The following is a 13,920-nucleotide window of genomic DNA, read 5'->3' as shown; positions in this document are numbered from 1 at the left end:
ACTAATTGAAAATCATTAAACATTATAAATGGTTAAGCATCTAAACTCTTTGCTAAACAAAGGCCTCCTGAGATAGCTTCATATTATGCTATATTGTTAAAGGACGGGAGTTCCAAACGGATTATATATTCAAAGGTTCCCCCCTAAAGCTATTCAAAATAAACCCAACTCCACTTTTATTCATGTTAAATGCTCTATCAACATGTAACACCCAAGGTCTAGTGGCGAGTTGGTCCTCCACTATATTGGTTTCAACCTCTAGAGGAGATGGCTTGGTGAAGGAGCATTCCACAATGAAATCGATTAAAGTTAGGCCTTTGATAATTGATCTAGGCTAATATTATAGTTCATACCCTTCCAGCTCGATAGTTTATTTGATCAAATGACTTGACAAGCCAGGTTTATGGAGGATTTGCCTAAAAAACATATCAATCAGCACAATCATTTAATATGCTTGAAAATATGGTTTCAATTTCCTTTTCAATCTTTATATACCTCATCTCAGCATCATGAAGAACCTTCTCCTTAAAATCTTCAACCTCTACTTCAATCTTCAACTCTTCTTTTGCTTGCTCAACCTTTTCCTCTAATGCTTTCTCATTCTTTTTTGATATAGAACTAATGGAAGGAGATTTTCGAGCTCTACTTTTCCTTAATTTTCCTGGATCACCCACAAAATTGCATAAAAGGGATGAGTATAAGAATAAAACAAATTGAAAAGACAATAAATAATTAATATTCATACCATATAAACTTTTTTTTCAAAGATAACCCTTTGGCTTGCCAAAAGATATGATATTTTGGTTACTTAGGAGTTTTTTAAATGCTTTTATCTTATATAAACTTAAAGGAGGAGCAATGTTATCTCTACTAGTCACATTCTAAATTGAGGAACATCCTCATACATTATCTAGGGAGGTTGTCAATCTTTCATAGCTAACCACAACGTACTTGTATCTCTATTTTTTTCACTAATTTACCTTTAAATATATCATTCAAAAGGTTTTGGTTCCTTCTCCTAACAAAAGTGTAAAACCAAGTCACTCATTTTCTACCTTTCAAAGAACCTGATAAAGTAAAACAATACCTAAATAGTCCTAAAGTAGGAACTTGATCTTTAAATTTTACATATTTATCAAAAGCTGCCAACAACATCTACCTATTAGGTTACAGCTAACTCACCCATAAGTAGTAATATTCAAACATCTTCTTTACAAAGCCATATAAAGGTAATGAATATCAAAATTTAAACATAAATAAAAGAGCAGTTATCTCCAATTCTATATTAGGAGCATCATGTTCTCTACTAATTCTCTCGCAAGAAAAAAGAATCCTAACCATATATCATATTGGCATTCTTAGTTTTATCTTAATAATGTCATTTATGGCAACTGTAGTAGCATACGAGTCATTAATTTAGAAGGTATGGGTTGTTTAAGATTTGGAAGATGAATGCGTTCCACCATCTCGAGAAGACCAACTCTTTTATTATGACCAGTAGTGTGGGAAGGATTAGATCCACCATTTTTGTTAGCCTGAGAATCCCCCTTGCTAAAATTATCATTAAGCCAACAAGTCCTCTTTTATGACATATTTAAAAATGAAAAGCAAGAAATAAGAGAAAAGGTTTTCCTCACTTGACTTTTCAAAGTAGTAATCTTATACTAAAACACTAAAACCAAAAAAGTTTATTTAGAAACTCTTGAAGATTATTAATAAACTATATGTTGTGAAGATAAGATAATGACAAGATATTTATATTGGTGTTTACCAATAAAACAGTGCATTCAAACTCACCAAAAGAAATGATCAAGTTTGGCATGACATCATTCATTCAACAGATCTACTTTTACAGATCACACGGTAATGTCTCATGTCCCCTACTTTTGTAGGTCACACGGTAATGTCTCATGTCCCCTACTTTTACAAACTCACATGTCAAGCATTATTTTGTTTAGGGTGGACCATGATTTAACATACATTACCCGCTATCAAAATTCATTACTCACACTATAGTTCAATATTTACAAGTCAAATTTTTAACAGAATGTTAAAAAAAAAATTAGAGGTAAATGATGATACGGGTTTCAAAGAAGAAGAAAAGATGTAGTACGAGTTTGTATTAAGCTCGTGAGTTGGGTTTAGTCCTTTCAAGTTTGGTTGACTTTAATCAAACTGAGCCCAACCGAGCTCTTATTTTTTTTTTTTTGCTCAAGTTGACTCTTTTAAGCTTGATTTTACCACGATCAAACTAAGTCCAACACAGGGTCCAGTTTGACCTGGTCAAACCAAACTCAACTGGGCCTATTTTGGGCATGGTTTTCCTTTTTTGGGATCGGTTTGACCATCAAACTGAGCTAAACCTAAGGTTATGTTTGATCTGGTCTAACCGAGCCCATCTCGGTTTGGCTCATTTTAGACCTCTTTTCAATCTTTTTTTTCTCTTTCTTCCAATTTTTTTCTCTCTCTAGTTTATTATTATTCATATCGACAACCCATATGTCGAGAAGAATGTCACGCTAATAAAACTATACCTTTATCTATGCTTCACCTACACTATTCAACTATTATAGTGTGACACATATGTTTGAAAAGCTATACTTGTCTTAACTATTTATAATTCATAATGAGCTACTTCTGATATTTTTGTTAAGGTAAGCTATATATAAAAAAAGTAAAATGAATAAGAGAGGGATCAATTTTCTCATTCAAAATTATATATATACAATTACTCTCTTTACATTTTCTTTTATATATAAACAACACCCTTCAAACACTACACTGACATAGTCATTGGAGTGTTATTTTAGAGGTAACACCCACATCTCCAACCTAGTATTATCCGTGAAGAGAGCTCACGTCCAAGAGAAGTTTTTTTGAGCTTCATCAGTCAAGCTTCTGATTCCTTGTGCATATAGCTGGGAATTGGCTGCAGCAATGAAATGATAGGGAGTTTTTCTACATCGAGTGTAGTAAAAACTGTCAGTGTCTTTCTCTGTTTTTGTTTTTCTGTTTTAGCAACAGTGAATAACAAATTGATCTTGAGACTTATCTGGTATTCAATTTGATCTTTAGGCACATTATGACCTCTTCTGTTTTCAATTTCTTATACAAGTTTGATATTTCCTTTTAAGTCAACACCTGAGCTTTCTGTTGATGTAATGATTTTATGTGTTGCATGTTGATTAGGTTCAGCCTCTCCGAGACGCTAAGTTCCTATCACGATATAAGGCTAGAAGGTATTGCCTTTTGTGTTAGTTATATTAGCTTTGAGCAGATGAAATTATTTTGTGCTTTGGGTGGAAGAAGTCGATGACGAAATTTCAGCATGAATTAATTGTTTGTGAAAGGTTATAGCATGTCATCTCCACCATGTAGCTTTGTTCTGCTTCTAGTATTTTCTGCTATAGTTTCACGCTTGCCATCTCTGTGATAACCAAAAAATAAGGCTACAATTGATGACAACCAGCAGGTTGGGTTTCCTACTGTTTCAAGTTGCGACTTAAAAAACTGAAAATTTGGGAACTTTTCGAAACAAAACTGGACTCTAGCTAATTGAAAGCTTGTTTAGACTTTTATATAATTCACAAATAGGGGATAACTTCACTGAGACTTTTATGTTCAAAGTATTAGTCACTGCTCAGATTCCAAAATTTCTCTTCGGCTATTGCAGTTCGTGTATTGTTATTTCTGAATTGAACAGGTTGATGGTCCGGTAGATGTGGCTGAGGCAGCCCTAGGGCATTACTTCAGCGCAGCCAACGCTGACAGTACTCTGAAGGGAGAGTGGGAATGTGAATGGCGTAGGCCCGGAAAGATGCACAAGGATAAAACCATGCAGATGCATGCCCAAATGTATTTTTCCTTTCTGGTATCCCACTCTGCCATACAGCTCTCTTTGGGCGTTTCTCTTGGAATCTTTGCTCTAAAGTTTGGTAATCAGTAACCTGAAAAAGAAAAGGAACTCTGCTAGTCTTTTATTAAATAGGCTAGTTCACAACTATATAGAGAAAATCATGAGCTCCCCTGTAACTCTCTTTGGTGTTTATTTCAGATGTATTTGCTGAAATCTTCACAGGCTTGCAAGACCAGGTTGTCATCTTCCCATTCATCACGAAATGTCTTTGGGTTGGCGTTCAATCTCTTGGCCGTTTCATAGAACATCTGTACTCTCCATTCTTCAAAGCAAGGACATTGACACAGAGAAGCAACCCAAGCATTGTAGTCAATCTGCAAAAATTATAACCCAAATAAAAAGGTATATCAGGTAATAAAAGCATGTGTGAAATGGTTGTTTAAGAAAATGTGCCATGCTTCTGGTTGCAAAACATGCACATAGTATGGACACCCTACAAAATAAATTCCAAGTGTGGTTAAGCCAAAAAACTTGAAGATTGGCAACAAACGCACCATAAAAAAATCACATTGTTATGAAAAACACAGAGGCAAGTTGTTCTGGCATCACTAGCAATGATATGCTCGATGCAACAAAGAGTTTTGACAAAGGCATTTGTATGAGTCCCTGTCTTATTTCCACTAAGCTCAGAACATAGGCTTTTGTTGAGTTTAGCCACTAAGTTTGGAACTTGGTCTTTTGTTCAGTTGATTTATGTGGCAGACTAAAATGCAAAAAACCTTTAGTTGGAAATGAAGGTTCCAAAACGGGTGGGGATTGCTGGAAAAAAATTGACAAAGTGAAGTATGATTCCACATTTGAGGCAGGGATAATTTATCCTCAAATGGAAAAAAAAGAAAAGATCTTTGTTAATTATCATTAACATATTGAGTGAAGACAACACGTGATGGCTAATGATTTTTATTAGTGCAAGGCCTTTAGGATGAGCCCTGTTCAGTTACATAATTTCTAGCAATGAAACAGGTGCCATACTAAAACTATGGTGAAAGAAGGATAAAATTTCTACAGGCACAAACACAAGGCTTACCATTGCGTCCCCCATGCTATGAGTGTGACGCTTAGGCACACCAGAATCTTCAAGTGACGAGTAGAAGGTGTTAATATCTTCCATCATGTCCTCTTGTGAAGGGAGCACAATTCGATCAGATAGAACACCAGAAATCCACTTGCTTTGAATTTCAAAGATTGGGAAAGGTAAACTCTAGCAAAATGGTATGCAAAGGATTAATTTCAGCAATAAAGGCTAGCATCCACTAAAAAGAAACGGACATGTATCACAGCAGAGCTCAACCCTGTAGGGTAGTCCGACAAAGGAAAGCTGCGGGGCAAAAACAGGTGGGAAAACATGCTTGTAGAGTGGTCCAACACGATTGTCATCCACAGTCACAATGCCATTGATTTTGAGGAATGGGAAGTAATACTTGTACCTTGATAAACATGAAAAAAATGCAAATTTAACATTCAGTCATTAACAGCATTGCCTAAATATGTCATTCAGAATGGATCTACATGAAAAGAGAGAGAGAGAGAGAGAGTTCCTAAACCATACCAAATCAAAGACAGTTAAAATTACCCTGTGCAATGCAGAATAATATCAGCGACAATACTGTTACCATCTCGGAAAGCCACAGAACCATCTTTATGTGCGCTTTTTATCTGCAAAATTTCCCGGGGTGGGGCGCAAGCACTTTAGATGCAAACTTTCTAATGATAGCCCTCCCGGATTCAATCTCAACATGGGTTACTCTTACCATAGAATGTAGCCATATATTATCACATTCAGCCCGCTTTTCATATGTATCATTGGCAACTGATCTAGATGCAATGTGCACCTCTTTGGCAATTCCACCAATCTCAAGGGATAAATCAATAGCACTTGCAGAACTGCCAATTAAAATTACAACCTGACATGAAAAAACATCAGCACAAAAGTAAAATGCATTGTAAAAGATAACGGAGTTAAGAGTATATGAGTGAAAATTAAAATGCACACACAAACAGACAGATATTGACATAAAAATTACAGAAAGCATCTTAAAATGTACAGAAGAAGAATGTCCCCTATGGCCTGGCTTGTGAGACAATTGTGGTTAAGTTTTGAAAGTCGAGGTACTCCCAGGTTCTGTCATCTAGGAAAACCGATCAATTTTATCCATTTAATTGCAATAACTCAAGAAATAAGTTTGGCTTCTAACCAATTCAAACAGGAGAATTACGCCGTAAAAAAAAATTAAGTTTAAAAAAACAACTTCAAGAGACATTCCGTAGAAGCACTCTATAAGGTAAAGCGAAATATAAAACTTCAGACATACTTTATCCTTGAAGAGTTCAGGAGTACGATAGTTATGGCTATGTATTTGCTTTCCGGGCCACAAGTTGATGCCTGAAAGGAATACAAACTAGAAGATTAAATACACAGTTAAAACACCATTACAAAACATTTTCGAGGATGCATCATGTATTATTGTAATATGTCATGCCAGTTTATAAAGACAGGAAGATGGATATTATATCCCCCAAAATAAAAACACGGGTATTGCCCGATATTTTAAACACATAATTCAATTTAATAGAAAATCACCAGGAAAAAAAAAAATAGCACAAGCTAAAAATACCAGGGATTTCAGCAATACGAGGGTGTGTGAAATGTCCATTACAAACAACAACAGCATCAAAAACCTCATCTAGCAGATCATCATCACCACCATCAGGTCTCATCCTTTTACACTTCACTTTCAATTTCTCATTATCAACCATCTCCACACTAACCACTTCACACTCAAACCTCACCATTTCTTCAATCCCAAACTCCCTAGCAAAATCTTGCAGATACTTCAACACTTCTGCATGACCCGGGAACCTTCTAGGGTCGCTCCCTTCACCCGCTCGGGTCACGAATGGATAATCCATAAAGCCCATCGACTCTCTCGGCAAGTTGGTCCGGAGGGACTTGTATAAACTGGTGTGGACGATATGTCGGGTCGGGTCTAGCCCAAGAGGGTCGGTTTCGACCTGTGGAGTGTACACCCATGTCCCACCAATTTGGCTATCTTTCTCAAAGACAACCACTTGGTGACCTTCACGCCGGAGCTCACGTGCCGCCACCAAACCGGCGGCGCCGGCACCGATGACAGCTACGTGGCGAGAGGTGAGCGAAGTAGCATTTGATGTTTGCATGTTTGACACGGTCCATATCAAGTGACAGCAGAAGATACTTATAAAGGTAAGGTACAAACATAAAACATTAGTAATTTACTAGTTTGTAATAATTAGTGTAAATTATACTTTTAAACCCGTTTGGGAATTTATTTATTTATTTATTTTACTAAAATATAATACAGTTTATATATTTTGAATTGTTTTGATGTGTTGATGTTAAAATTAATTTTTAAAAAATAAAAAAAATCATTTATATATATTTCAACACGAAAAGTTATTTAAAAAACAATCATTACCACCCTACCAAACATATTAAAGCTAAGTCTCTCCAAACTCTAAAATTCATCTAAAAGCAGCTAGTATTATTAGAGAGAACAACATTTAGATCATTCACTAGAAGCCATGTTGTTGTGATGCTACGGGTTTGTGGTATATTTGTATATTTTTATAAATTTATAAAAAAAATTAAAAAAATAAAAAAATATATATGAAAAAAAATTGTTCCAATCCATAATATTTTTAAGAAAAAAACTATAAAACTAAATTCTCAACCAGTTTAATATTAAAAAAAATCAACAAAGATAATTTTAAAAAAAATCATAATAAAAAAACAAAATGAAAACAAAACCATGCAGGGAAACACTGTAGCAATTTATAATGTTTCATGAGAAAATCTACAGTTGTATTCTCAACCAGCTCCATATTAAAAATAATAAAATTGATAGAGATAATTTATTAAAAAAAAATCATGTGGGAGGACACTGTAGTAATCTGAGGCGTTTTAAAGAAAAAACTATGAAGTTAAATTCTCAACCAGCTTAATATAAAAAAAATCAGCAAAGATAATTTTGGAAAAAAAACATGTGGGGAAACATTGTAGCAATTCATAGTGTTTTAAAGAAAAAAAACTACAAAGCTAAATTCTCAACCAGTTCAATATTAAAAAAAAAATTAACAAAATCAATTTTGAAAAAAAACACAAAAAAAGAAGACAATTTTGAAAAAAAAATGAGAAAAAAAACATATAGGGAAAGTAAAAGTTAAATTCTTAACTAGCTCAGTATTTTAAAAAATAATTCGACAAAGATTATTTTGGAAAAATTCATGTGGGGAAACATTGCAGTAATTCTCAACCAGCTCAATATTAAAAAAATAAAATTAACAAAATCAATTCTGAAAAAAAAACACAAAAAAAGAAGACAATTTTGAAAAAAAAAAATGAGAAAGAAAAACATATGGGGAAAGTAAAAGCTAAATTCTCAACCAGCCCGGTATTTTAAAAAATAATTCGACAAAGATAATTTTAGAAAAATCCATGTGGGGAAACATTGTAGCAATGCAAAGTGTTTTTTAGAAAAAACTTATGAAGCAAAATTTTCAACCAGCTCAATATGAAAAAAAAAATCGATAAAGACCATTTTGAAAGAAGAAAAGAAAAAATTCATAAAAAGAAAGAAAAAAATCATGTAAGGAAACATTGTAGCAATCCATAATGTTTTTTTAAAAAAACACAAAACTAAATTTTTAACCAGTTCAATATTAAAAAAAATCGACAAAGATAATTTAAAAAAACACAAAAACAAAAAAGAATAAAAAAACAACAAAAAAAGAAGAAGACAATCTTGGGGAAAAAAAAGGAAAAGAAAAAAACATGTAAAACCCAAAAAAACAAAAAAGAATATGAGGAAAATTAAAAAAAAAAAAGACAATCTTGTGGAAAAAAACATGTAAAGTCAAAAAAAAATTAAAAACATTTGGGGAAAATTACAGTAATTTCACCACACCTTTTAAAATATTATTTAATTTTGTAATTTCTTTTTGAGACATAATTTTTTAAAGCATAAATTATATCTTATAAAAATAAAAAATATTTTTTTATGTGAATTCTATAAATAAATAAAACCAATTACAATTTTAAACCAAACAACTTATTTGAAGTTCTAAACCAATAAAAACTCACACAACTCGAATCCTTTTAATCTGAAGTTCTAAACCGAAAAAAACCCACACAACTTGAATGTGTGGGTTTTTTTTTATATAATTACTATTATAATATATATATATATATATATATCCGTACTAAAATATATATTAAACCCAATAGATAATACGATTGCGAAAGGATTTATAGGGAAAGTGCACACAGGCACATCAGCACATGAAACACAAGAGGCCTCCAAATTGAATCACTGGCACAACATCAGCCGGTGGAGTAGCAAACAAATTACAAGTACAAAGGTACTTGGAATCTTCGTTGATTATCATTTCTTCCTAGGTGCCATGGATGAATTATTGTCTGGTTGACATGACAGCTATTATGTGTTAAACAAACGAGGCTGCGTGAGAAAGAGAAAGGCAAGAGCTTCATTTATTCATATATGGATATGGATATCTTCATTGATTCTTTATTCACGTAAAGAACTGCGAATCATGGAAATACAAGTCCAAATTAACAAAGATTATGATTGATCCCACAAATTCAGATGTTGACAATTAGGCCAGCCTAATAATTTATCGTCTTCCTTTCCTATCCTTCGAACACCTCCATTGAGAGATGCAGCTGTTGCTTCAACTTTTTCAAGTGTACTTTGTGAAGTCCCCGTAGGCTTCCAAGACCAGGTCATCATCATCCCATTCATCACGGTATATCTCTGGCCGGAGCCGCTTACTCTTGCTAGCTGCATCATACATTTGCCTTCTCCATTCTTCGATCCCTGGGCAACCGCACTGAGAAGCAAGCCAGTTGTCGTACTCAAACTGCAAAATGAGATCCAAAATCTATTAATGGAAGTAACTCTAAGACATCACGAGGAGATGACAGTGTCATAAAGGGAACATTCCTAATGGGTTATGAAACCTTTTTGGTTTAATACATCACCATGAATAATCAAAAGTTGCAGACGGAGGGATCTAGGTCACGTTACCAGGAAAAGTGAACACACAAAGCTATGCCATACTACAAATCACCACAAGTACAATCAGAAATGCAAGGATCTCGAAACTCAGAAGAAGAAAAAAGGAATATAAGGATCCATGAAAACACACACGCACACATAAATATATATAAATATATGCCTTGGAGGTCGTAAAAGTGGAGAGACAATTGAGATATGAATTATGCCATAAATAAAGAGGACCGGAAGAACTACGAACTTCAAAGAAAATATCTGCTTTTACCTATATTTCTATTTCCTAGACTATAATAGGATCAAAAGTCCGGAGTTGGTCTTCGTCAAAATCATTCCTGACTCCATTGATGAAATCCTATAAAAACTGTCCTTCATTTTCACAAAGGTCAAGATAAAAATTTTTACACGAGGTGTTTTTAGAAATAGATAAGCAATTTACCCTTTTTTCTCAATTGGGTGTGGTGTTTAAATACTATGTTCAATCATGTGTATTGAAGCTACGCATTAGATGTTAGATGGAAAATAAATCAGCACGAGTTAAGGCTCAACACGGTAGTAATGGCTGAAAAGTGCAGAAAGTATAGATCATATTCACAACAGACCAATTACAATTGCCATTGAGATTCTGTTATCATTGGTAAATTGACTAATAAAGTGAAGATTTGATGACTTCTCCATCCTTATCGTTCATCTAACAAACTCAAAGAGGATTATTTACATGTATGACCTTCAAACTATGAACCCTGATGACCATTGGACTTTACTGATGCATTCTGATGAACAAGCTAAAAAATTGATATGGAAAATGGAAAATGGAAAATGGGATACAAAGTACACCATACAGAAGGCATACCTGACAACCACCCAAATTATGAGTGTAGTGTTTGGGTTTGTTGGAAGATTCTAGTGTCTCATAGAAGGCTTTAACATCTTCCATCATCTCCTCAGGTGACGGAAGTGCAATATGACCTGATAAAACGCCAGCAATCCACTTGGTTTGAAGTTCAACCAAGGGAAAAGGGACAACCTAGCATCAACCATGGACAAATTATTTTAACATTGCAATTTAATGTTCAGTCAAAATAAAGGAATAAAACATTAACAGAGTTGAACCTTCCACGGTAACCCAACAAATGAAAGCCATGGGGCCAGAACTGGTGGAAAAACTTGCTTGTACAGGGGGGCCACACGATTTTCATCCACGGTCACAATGCCATTGGTGTCTAGAAAAGGGAAGTGATACTTGTACCTTACAGGCAAGAACAATTGTAACAAAACATTCAGCCATCATTTATTTTCTATGAGCAGCAGTATGCATAATTTAGCATTGAAATATTTGAGAAGTACCCAGTGCAATGTAGAATAATGTCAGCAACGACAACTCTCCCATTTCTGAAGATCACAGAACCATCATCATGCACACTTTCTATCTGCATCATTTTAATAAATACAAGCATCTTAGAAGAAGCCCTTCTCGCAGATCAGAGTCAAAGAACTTCCTCCACAAACTTCTCATGACAGTTGCCCAATCTAAATCTAGGTGAGTTCTTTTACCATAGAATGAAGCCACATATTATCATATCCAGGCTGCTCTTGATATGTTTCGTCCGCAACTGATCTTGAGGTAACATGGACCTCTTTAGCAACTCCAGCAATTTCTCTGGATATATCATCAGAACTAGCTGAACTTCCAATCAAAATTGCCACCTGTTCCAACAGAAGAAAAAAAACTGATCAGCCAGGAAGTATAAATAGATCTCTTATAAAAGGAGGTTCCTACGAGAAGCAGGATCAAGAATGATCACACACGACACAACAACCTAATAAACAAAGGAAATGATCACAAACCCAAGACAAAATTGAAGAGCTACAGATTTCACAGCAAACTATTAATAAAGGATTGTGCATCTTTCACAAAACTGATAATGTGCATTTGCACAGGAGTGGGGCAAGATCATGTTAACAATTTATCGTAATCCAATCTTCCCAAGCGCTTCAGGTTTCTTTACATCAGTTGTTGCACTCCTTTCATTCTTGTTTATCTCATATAGGTGGTGCCATGACATATAGTACTCATACTTTGTATCTAATCAAGATCATTTATACTTTTCATAAGAACAAAAAAAAAGAAAAAAAAAACTATCACCCAATTATGGTTCCAACAAGACAGTATCCTAAGAGGAAAATTCAGGAAGAAATCTTGCCATCAATATTTTTGCATGAAGCTATCCTCAAGACTCACTCAACCATCAACCCTTTTGGTGCAAGCTCAAGACCTTTATCATTACAATAGGACTTTCATTTCAAAAGAACGAATACAGTAGTTAGAAAATCTCGTACCTAACTAGTAACATTTCCTCCCTTGTGCTAATATTTGCATATCTCTACACACTTACATATATAAACTAAGCATTCAGATAGTTCTCGACCATGAAACTATAGATTCATGCACACAAGCCGAATGCTATTAGAAAATATGTGCAGTATAGAGTAACAGAAAACGAGTTCATGAAATGATACTAGAAACTTGAGACATACTTGATCTTGAAAGCCCTCAGGAGTACGATAATTGTGGCTATGCATCTGTTTTCCTGGCCATGAACTGATCCCTGAAAATAAGACAAGTAAAAAGATCACTCTATTACTTCGTTTCTAGAGTTCCACCTACACAAAGCATGAAACGTGACAGAGCATAGAATCCAAAACAAACACTCGCAGAAAGTGGTTTCAATCCAATCAAACCAGCTTAATCATCAAGAACAACCCATAATTCCACAGTAAAAACAAAACACCTGTCAACCCAAACATGAGCATTCTTCTTTGAATTATACTAACCTCAATCGACAAAACAACCAAAACCATAACCAATCCTAAATAATATAAATTTCAAGAGAAAAAATAAAAAAAACTACCTGGTATTTGAGCAATACGAGGTTCAGTGTAATGTCCATTACAGATAACAACAGCATCATAAATCTCCTCGTCAACATCAAATCCAAAACTAACCTCCCTATCATCATCACTTATTTTCCTTTTAGACCTCACAATCCACTTTCCAATATTATCCTCAACAGGCCCCACATGAACCACTTCAGTATCAAACCTCACCATTTCTTCAATCCCAAACTCACTTGCAAAATCCTGCAAATACAACAACACCTCTCGATGGCCCGGAAACCTTCTCTGGTCTCTCTTTTTATCATTTTTTGCTATAAAGGGATAATCTTTGAAACCCATTACTTCTCTTGGGAGGTTGGTCCGGAGAGAGCTATAGAGGCTCGAGTGAATTATGCGTCGATTCGGGTCGAGGCTTAACGGGTCGGGCTCGACTCGGGGATTGTACACCCATGTGCCACCTACTTGGTTGTCTCTTTCAAAGACTACAACATCATGACCCTCTCTCCGGAGCTCACGGGCACTAACAAGGCCGGCGGCTCCGGCACCGATCACCGCCACGTGGCGGGAGATTGGTGGAGGAAGTTGAGGTGGTGGCATTGATAAATGTTTGATCGGTGTTGTTGTGGTGACCTGTCGAAGAGAGTTCGGTTTTTTGGACACTTGAGAAATGCTAGCGTCAGCAGGGTCCCCGACCATCCGGACCCGCACGTGACCATCTGTTGTTACTATCTTTTCCCGTTCGATGTTGTGACCTGTGAGTGGTGACTGAACCAGTTCATGGGCCTGACATTATTGTCTAATTCAAACCGGGCTTCTAGTTGTCTGACTGTGTATTAAAAGTTGCGTCTCCACTGCCTTTGAGTTTTTATATATATATATATATATATATATATATATATATATATATATATATATATTAATTCAAGTTGTTATATATTTACCTCTTTATTTCTCATTTATCGTAAAAATCAACTAAATTTTAGTTTTGCACAAAAACATAACTTCTATAGCATAATGTTTTCTGAAAATTTTGAAAGT

At 34.9% G+C, this 13,920-nt stretch overlaps 2 protein-coding genes across 2 annotated transcripts; both read right to left on the bottom strand.

Moving 5' to 3' along the window:
• Positions 1 to 3,552: 3,552 nt before the first annotated feature.
• LOC133693476 (flavin-containing monooxygenase FMO GS-OX-like 2) lies at positions 3,553 to 7,119 on the bottom strand. Its single transcript, XM_062114698.1, has 7 exons — positions 6,532 to 7,119; positions 6,229 to 6,299; positions 5,668 to 5,820; positions 5,490 to 5,572; positions 5,208 to 5,343; positions 4,944 to 5,117; positions 3,553 to 4,230 (listed from the first exon to the last, which is right to left on the bottom strand). The coding sequence occupies exons 1-7, from the start codon at positions 7,091 to 7,093 to the stop codon at positions 4,051 to 4,053; spliced, it is 1,359 nt and encodes a 452-aa protein (XP_061970682.1). The 5' UTR covers positions 7,094 to 7,119; the 3' UTR covers positions 3,553 to 4,050.
• A 2,299-nt stretch (positions 7,120 to 9,418) lies between these two features.
• LOC133683774 (flavin-containing monooxygenase FMO GS-OX-like 4) lies at positions 9,419 to 13,604 on the bottom strand. The gene is made up of 7 exons (XM_062106796.1): positions 12,897 to 13,604; positions 12,523 to 12,593; positions 11,539 to 11,691; positions 11,332 to 11,414; positions 11,098 to 11,233; positions 10,838 to 11,011; positions 9,419 to 9,832 (listed from the first exon to the last, which is right to left on the bottom strand). Exons 1-7 carry the CDS (start codon positions 13,576 to 13,578, stop codon positions 9,653 to 9,655), a joined length of 1,479 nt encoding a protein of 492 aa, XP_061962780.1. The 5' UTR covers positions 13,579 to 13,604; the 3' UTR covers positions 9,419 to 9,652.
• Between the last annotated feature and the right edge of the window lie 316 nt (positions 13,605 to 13,920).

The sequence above is a fragment of the Populus nigra genome, chromosome 1, assembly GCF_951802175.1.
Source record: "Populus nigra chromosome 1, ddPopNigr1.1, whole genome shotgun sequence".
Classification (NCBI taxonomy): Eukaryota; Viridiplantae; Streptophyta; class Magnoliopsida; order Malpighiales; family Salicaceae; genus Populus; species Populus nigra.
This window is presented reverse-complemented; position numbering and strand designations above follow the sequence as displayed.

Bases quoted from the DNA above. Each gene is read 5' to 3' on its own strand.
- LOC133693476 (XM_062114698.1), bottom strand. From the start codon at position 7,093: ATGCAAACATCAAATGCTACTTCGCTCACCTCTCGCCACGTAGCTGTC. The intron at 5,344-5,489 runs GTAATTTTAACT...ATGTTTATCAAG, and splicing joins ATTATTCTGCATTGCACAGG to GTACAAGTATTACTTCCCAT. The intron at 4,231-4,943 runs GTAAGCCTTGTG...TAATTTTTGCAG, and splicing joins ATAGCATGGGGGACGCAATG to ATTGACTACAATGCTTGGGT.
- LOC133683774 (XM_062106796.1), bottom strand. From the start codon at position 13,578: ATGGTCGGGGACCCTGCTGACGCTAGCATTTCTCAAGTGTCCAAAAAA. The intron at 11,415-11,538 runs GTAAAAGAACTC...AAAATGATGCAG, and splicing joins ATATGTGGCTTCATTCTATG to ATAGAAAGTGTGCATGATGA. The intron at 11,234-11,331 runs GTACTTCTCAAA...CTTGCCTGTAAG, and splicing joins ATTATTCTACATTGCACTGG to GTACAAGTATCACTTCCCTT.